The 7,230-nt window shown below is 39.7% G+C and overlaps 1 protein-coding gene across 1 annotated transcript in view; it reads right to left on the bottom strand.

Annotated features, from left to right (window-relative positions):
- Positions 1-1,014: 1,014 nt before the first annotated feature.
- LOC102219522 (G-protein coupled receptor 4-like) overlaps positions 1,015-7,230 on the bottom strand; it is a 36,217-nt gene continuing 30,001 nt past the window's right edge. The window contains exons 3-4 of the mRNA XM_023351290.1: positions 5,173-5,437; positions 1,015-2,260 (exon numbers count right to left, since the gene is read on the bottom strand). Of these exons, the coding sequence (XP_023207058.1) occupies positions 1,539-2,260; positions 5,173-5,437 (987 nt within the window). The 3' untranslated portion in view covers positions 1,015-1,538. The remainder of the gene's footprint in view (positions 2,261-5,172; positions 5,438-7,230) is intronic.

The raw sequence follows: 7,230 nt of genomic DNA, 5'->3' as shown, positions 1-7,230 counted from the left end.
ATCAGTAAATGAATTAAAGTTTTGGTCCCCTCTAGTATAAAATCCACAGGATGAACTACTAGATTCCCTTCATGTTTATAACTTTAACTTTGCCAACCATGTTCTGTTCTCCCTGCACATTCAGACTAAAGATATAACCATTAAAACAAGCTGCAATGTTAATGGCTGACATGTCAAAATTATTGATTTCAGCTTGAAAAACTAGCGGCCTGAGCAGCCTGGGCACTCAGGCCCAGGCCGGATTAGAAAGTGGTATCCCTAAAACTCAGCTTACAAACTGAATTTAAAAAATAAAAAAATCTAAGTCAGTCTGGCTGAAGAAGCAAAAACCCACTTAATGTCGAACATGAGCCGTCGTCTGCTGTCGCTTCCAGGTCCGACTCCGGCAACGCTTTATTGTGAAGGGTCTGCAAAAGACTGACATAATAACTGTGATAACATGAAGGAGTCTTCATGATTGTGTAAGACTGTTGTTATGAAAATGAGGGCATTTTTAATGCAAAACATGCATTAAAAGTCAATTAAAAGTGTCAATTTTGCATTATTTAGGAAGTAATGACAGTTTTAATGCCATGCTGCATTAAAACTTGCATTGAAAGTGTCACCCATACACTATAAATAATGACATTTTAAAGAAAAATTTTACCAAAGGTTGAATTAAAAGTGCATTAAAGAGTGTTAACTTTGCATTATTTGGAAAATAATGACACTTTTATAGCAAATTTGCATTAAAACCTGCATAAAAAGTCCAGTAAAAGTGTCAACTTTGCAATATGCAATATAAATAATTGCACTCTTAAGGCAAAATGGCAAAAACTTGCATTAAAACTTAGGGTTGGGGTTGTCAAGTTGCATTAAAAGTCAATTAAAAGTGTCAACTTTTCATTTTTTGGAAAATAATGCAAGTTTTAATGCAAAGTTGCATTACAACTTGCTTTAAAAGTGTCATCTTTGCATTATTCAGAAAATAATAACACTTTTAAAGCAAAGTTTTACTAAAACTTGAATTAAAAGTCAATTAAAAGTATCAACTTTGCAATGTTTGGTAAATAAGGACACTTTTAAAGAAAAATTGCATTTAAAGTTGTATTTAAATGTCATTATTTACCGTCTGACACTTCATGACAACAGTCATAAACATTTATACTCCTTCATTTTCATGTCAGTCTTATGCACACTCCTTCAAATAAATGTTGCCCAGATTTCCTGCTATGCTAGCAGGCTAACAGGCTAGCAGGCTAACATGCTAACAGGCTAACAGGCTAACAGCAGCAGGTAGACAGACTTTCACTTTCCAGGCTCTAAAGGAGAAATGAATTATTGCTCATGAGATCAGCACATCCTGAACGCTGTTTCTTTAGATCTCATGAATCTCATTTTGGCGTTTCAGCGGAACCCTGGTCTCCTCCCGTCAACCACCGCCGAACACATCCCACTTCGCCCCGCTCGTCGTGGGAGAAATCGCTCCCTCGACCCGCGGCGACCCTCCGCCTCGCAGCGCCTGACGGGTTGAACCGGTTTTTGTCGTTTCCCAGAATTCACTTTTTAACCGCCAGGATGGTCATCTGCAGACATTCCTCCTTCATGGCTAGCAGCTCAGTCTTGTAGCTGCTCGGCTTTCTCCCGTCGACGTACACGCACGACGGCTTCTTCGTCGCAAGAGGCGTCTCCATGGTGACGGAACCAGCATTGAGTATGTCGGCATGCGACGGCGAGGACGAGGAGCGCCTCTGGCACGCCGAGGACAAGATGGCGTAAAGGGCGCGGCTGACGTCGTTCCTGGCGCCCTCGTTGACGAAGCAGTACAAAATGGGGTCGGCTACACAGTTCAGGCTAGTTAGCGCCAGCGCTACATGGTACGCAGCAAACAGCGTCTCCTCTGAGCTACAGTCGCACGGCTTCCTCAGAAACATGACGCTGCGCACCAGTAGCAGCATGTGGTACGGTCCGAAGCACAGCAGGACGATGAGGATTAAACTCAAGGCCAGCCGCTGGATTTTGGCTTTCTCCTGGCGCTCTGTGGAGACGTTGCACCGCACTGCGGCTAGGATCCCTCTGTAGGCGACCAGCATGGCTGTCCAGGGCGCCAGGAAACCAAGGAAAGTCCTGTAGAGGTTCATTCCTGCCACCCAGTCCTGCATCGGGTACTTCTCGAAGCAGAAGGTGTGGTTGAAGCGGTCCTGGAAGAGTTCGTCGTGGAAGAGAGGAGCGGAGTTGGCGATAATCTCAATGATCCAGACGACGGCACTGACGCAAACGGCTGCAGGAAGACAAGAAGAGAAATTAGGTTCCAGTTCTCCACCATGATTTACCCAATTTACCATCTTCATTCAATGTATCGTTTCAAAGACACTGTAAATCCTGTTTCATGTCCATTATGAAAATGATGAAGGTGTACAGAAACATTACAAATTCATAATTATAATTGCTAAGGGTTTTTGTTGAAACTTAAGGATCAGTTTATTTTGCAGAAATATCAATATATCCACAAAATAAAGTAGCAAAATAAAAATTAAGGTTTCTTTCCTATATGTTCACATAGATATTTTTTAAAAAGTAGAAGTCAAGGTTGAATTTGTGTAATTATCTGTGTTTGCAAATGGTACCTTTACAAATATGCGCAAATCTTTCTCAATATTCTGCTAATGTCGAAAAAACACAATTTCACAATTACTGTGTTTCAATTAAATAGGAAATAACATTAAAATCACATATGAATAATCTTGTTCACATGATAAGTCATTCAAAATCATGGCAGCAATGGATGTAAACAGTTACGTGGCTATCAGCCAATCAGAGGAGATGTCATCGTCTTTTTCAGGCTTTGGAGCCTCAAGCCCCGCCTACTTGGGAGCGGCTACTTTTGCTGCGTTTTGGGGAAATTTTAGTCAGCCATTTTACTTTAAAGTTATGGATTCAACACGTTAGGATGACACACAACTATTTATGAACTGTGAAGCAGTGAGAGCTCTAGTGGAGCCAGAAAAAAACATAATCCTGCTACTACTTCCTGTCGTCTTCTTTGGTGTTTCCACCAGTAGTAACATCTGGCTGTTGATCATGTCACCCATGAACTAAAGTGTTTCGATTGCAGTTTTGCGAAATACATCTATTTAGACACAGCTGAAAAAAAACGCAAATCCTACTGCAAAAACTTTTTATCGCAAATCTGGAGTTTTTTCAAAACTGGCGTTTTTTTCGATTAACCTAATTCATTTTTGTAATTTTAATTTGTGCAGTCCTATGGTTAAGAGAAACACAGCCAATGACAAGGTTCTGATAGTTATGAACAAAAAAAATATTATTCCAGGAGTTTTGTGGTTCATTTAGATGCATCTTTGCCAATCTGGGTGATGCTGCCAACTTTAACATTTTACTTGTTAACCAACGTCTTTTGCGTCTGAGATTGAGCTCTTGTTGTTTTCTCTGTGCATTGCATGACCTGGGGGTCAGTTTACTCTGATGTTCACTCCTAGTAAGGCTGGAAATTGTTATATGCTGCTGTATTTTCTTATTGCCTTTGTGTGAACACACGCCACTAAGATCCAATAACAATTTTCTACACTGTAAACCTTTCTCCTTAAACCTTAAGAAAGCAAGCTTGTGCTTTTCTTTTCAAACAAGGTTTCTGTTTTGGCTTCATCTTTGTTTACGGACAGAGTGGAATCTCTTGTTTGCCTTGTACACAGAACAGAGACTATCGGCAACGTTCCGACTTTGAGAGCGGGAACAAGTATTTATGTTTCTGGAAATATTGTTTAAACAAGTTTTTGTTTTGTTTTTTTCACTGTGGGTTTCAGTTGAGCAATCCAAACCAGAGGTGTCTTGTTATCAGACGCAATTATGTAACTCCTCCCACTGAAGAAGAGTCACCCAACACTGCAAAAACACAAAAGTAGTTCTGGTCTAGTTTGCAGTGCAAATACTGTAGTATTCTTGAAATCAGACAAAACTAACTTACAAGTAACTTTTCAGCAGGAAGTGTGAGCTTATTTTAAGTCAATAATTCCTTAATATTAATGAAAAGGTTCTAGTTCCGCTGCTGGAATATTCCACTGAGCCGTTACCTAGCAACCCCAGCCAAGCCCAGCCCGTTACCTAGCAACCCAGTTCTAGTTCCACTGGCAGATTATTTCACTACTAACATGGGAAAAACTGAAATAAACTGAAATCAGCTCCTGTGTCTTATATCAACTAAGTGCTGCTTTTCCTGGTTTAGTTCTGGACCAGGGAACAATAACGAAGCAGAACTCAGATAACCACAGTGGTTTATATGGTTCATATCTGACCAGAAATCATTCTGTGCATTATAGAGTGTCTAAGAGGTCTTAAATTTTACTATTTTACAAATGTTAACTGAGGACAGGTATTTTTTTCCTCCCCTCCAGGGGGTCTTATGTGGGCTCTAGTGTCCCTTATATAAAAGTAGGCTGACAGGAAAGGGGGGAAGCCATGCGGCAAATGTCGCCGGGTCCGGGAATCGAACCCACGACAGCCGCATCGAGGACTCAAGGCCTCCAAACGTGGGTCGCGCTATCCCCTACGCCAGTGGTCCCCAACCACCGGGCCGCGGACCAATTGGTATCGGGCCACGCAAGAAATAATGAACTACTTCCGCATCTTTTATTTTGAAAAATCCTAAACCAGATCCCCCCCCCCACCCCAGGTCCGCAGCAAAATTTTGAAGGGCTAACCGGTCGGGGAAAAAAGGTTGGGGACTGCTGCCCTACGCCACCACAGCACACCCTGGACAGGTATTTTGCGGTCACTTTTTCAGGTATTGATTGGTTTCCCTGCCAGCACCATTTTGAGCTGACTTAAAAAATTAAAAGTATGTGCTTGTTTGAGAAGAAGCCGTTCATTCTGGCAATGTTTCACCCTTCTGCTAAAGTGCTAGTAGCAGAGCTAATTTTTTGATTTATTGCTTTTGCTGACCCTGATCCTGTATAAGTTTCTTAAGACATAGTACTCCACAATCTAAGAAGATCCTGTAAAAGTTGAATAAAAGTGGCACTAAAATGGCACCTTGAGGAACCCCACTTGTGATCTGTATTTACTCATATTTACCATTTCGAAATCACAGAAAGCTGTCCTTTTTTGTCTTAAAAATAAGTTCTTCTATCCACAATGTAACAGTCTAATTTTCCCTCAGTTGTCTTATAAAAATCCTACCTGTCTTGATCCGCCGGACCTTAACGAAGCGCAGCGGATACGCCACAGCCAGGTACCGGTCCAGTGATATACAGCACAGGAAGGCAATGCTGACATAGATGTTTGTGTAGAAGATGAAGCCGAACAGTTTGCAGCTCTCCTGGCCATGGATCCAATCGTCATGCTGCAGGAAGTAGTCGATCCACAGAGGAAGAGTGATAATGTAGAGGAGGTCAGCCACCGACAGGTTGATCAGATAAATGCCGAGTTCGTTACGCTGACGTACCTGAAGGAACGGGAGGGAAGAGCAGAAACTGAACTCAGGTAAGAGTAGCACTACTTCAGCATGTCTTACTCAAGTAAAATTAAAAGTAGAAAGAAATTACTGGAGTAAAAAGTATTTGGTAAAAAGTCTGCTCAAGAACTGAGTAACTGATCAAATGATCAATCATTTAATATTTAAAACTTACATCATCAGACGGACCAAAATGTAAAGCTAAGTGGAAATTTGGATGAAAATGATAATAATTCATATAAGTAACAAAAATAAATAAATAAAATGTTTCCAAACCAGATTCTTTTAATAAAAAAAACTTTAGAAACCTTAACAGACTCTGCAGGTGTGTGTCTGTGTCTGGTGAATTTTTGATTAAAACAAGTTTGTTTTTCATTCAGTGAATAGAAAATCCAGAAATTTTAAAAGAGTAGAGATACTTCATAATAAAATTACTCTAAGTTCAGCGCCGTAAAAATACTCCTAAAAGTACATTTACTTGAGTAACTTTTTTTGGAAAAATGTACGTTTAGAAACTTTTTTTTTTACTATGCTGTACTTTTTACTTTTACTTTAGTAATTTTATTATAACTCACAAGTAACTTTTCATCAAGATATAAAAGTTTGTTTTAAATCAATAAATCCTTTATAATGATGAAAAAGTAGAATTTCCGCTGCACCGTTACCTAGCAACCCAAGCCAAGCCCAACTCGTTACCTAGCAACCCAAGCCAAGCCCCAACCGTAACCTAGCAACTCAGTTCTAATTCCACTGGCTGATTATTTCACTTATAACAAGACATTTTCCCCAAGAAATTATTTTATTTAATCTGTTTCTTGTGATAAAAAAACTTCTGAAACTTTGATAAAAACTGCAGTTCTGTGTCTGATGAATTTCTGTTTAAAACATGTTTGTTTTTCTCTCAGTCGGTGGAAAATCCAAAAATTTTACTCAAGTGAGAGTAGAAATACTTCATAATAAAATTACTCAAAGTACAGCGTAATAAAAATATTCCTAAAAGTACATTTTTTCAAAATGTTACTCAAGTAAATGTAACTGGGTACTCCCCAACTCTGAATGCACAAACATGTCAGAATTAGTGGTACAAATGACGATATGATTTGTTTATGATGTTTTTATTCTCTAAAGCACTTTGAACTGCCTTGTTGCTGAAATGAGCCGTGCAAATAAACTTGATTGATTGAAACATCAAAACCTAACCAGTCTTTTTCTTATGTAGAGGAATGTGAGGTTTATTTTCTAAGCGTTGCATTGTTCGATCTAAAGATGAATTTGTTAGGAAACTCTCCCCTGTGAAAACAGGAAGCTGTCTTAAATGTTTTCCTCTTGTCTTTAACGTTAAATTGTTTTGAAATGTCTTTACAGCATTTGACCAGACTGATTGGCAGCAACAGCAGCAACCATCGCTGATGTACGTCGTCATTAAATCATCGCTGTTGCAGTTCGTTTGAAGTGTTTTCTCCAGGCACTGAGAGTTTCTGCTTTATCTTTAATCTGTGGCAGATTAATTCAGTCACCTAACGATAAAGGCTGCATGTTTCTGTCACACGTTACCAAACACGGAAGCAGGTTTGTGAGTAAGCGTGTTTGTGCCTTCAACAATCAGCTTCAAAATTTATCCCAGATGTTGAAATTGAAGACAAACAACAATTCGAATGAATGAAAAGTCAATAAGAGTCGTTCCGGCTGCTGCCAAAGCAAACGGACAGTCTGTGGGAAATAAAACTCTGGATATGTTTGATGCCGTATGGGAAAATATCCCCGGGCCGCTGATCGGACCTAAC

This window comes from Xiphophorus maculatus, chromosome 18, assembly GCF_002775205.1.
Source record: "Xiphophorus maculatus strain JP 163 A chromosome 18, X_maculatus-5.0-male, whole genome shotgun sequence".
NCBI lineage: Eukaryota > Metazoa > Chordata > Actinopteri > Cyprinodontiformes > Poeciliidae > Xiphophorus > Xiphophorus maculatus.
This window is presented reverse-complemented; position numbering and strand designations above follow the sequence as displayed.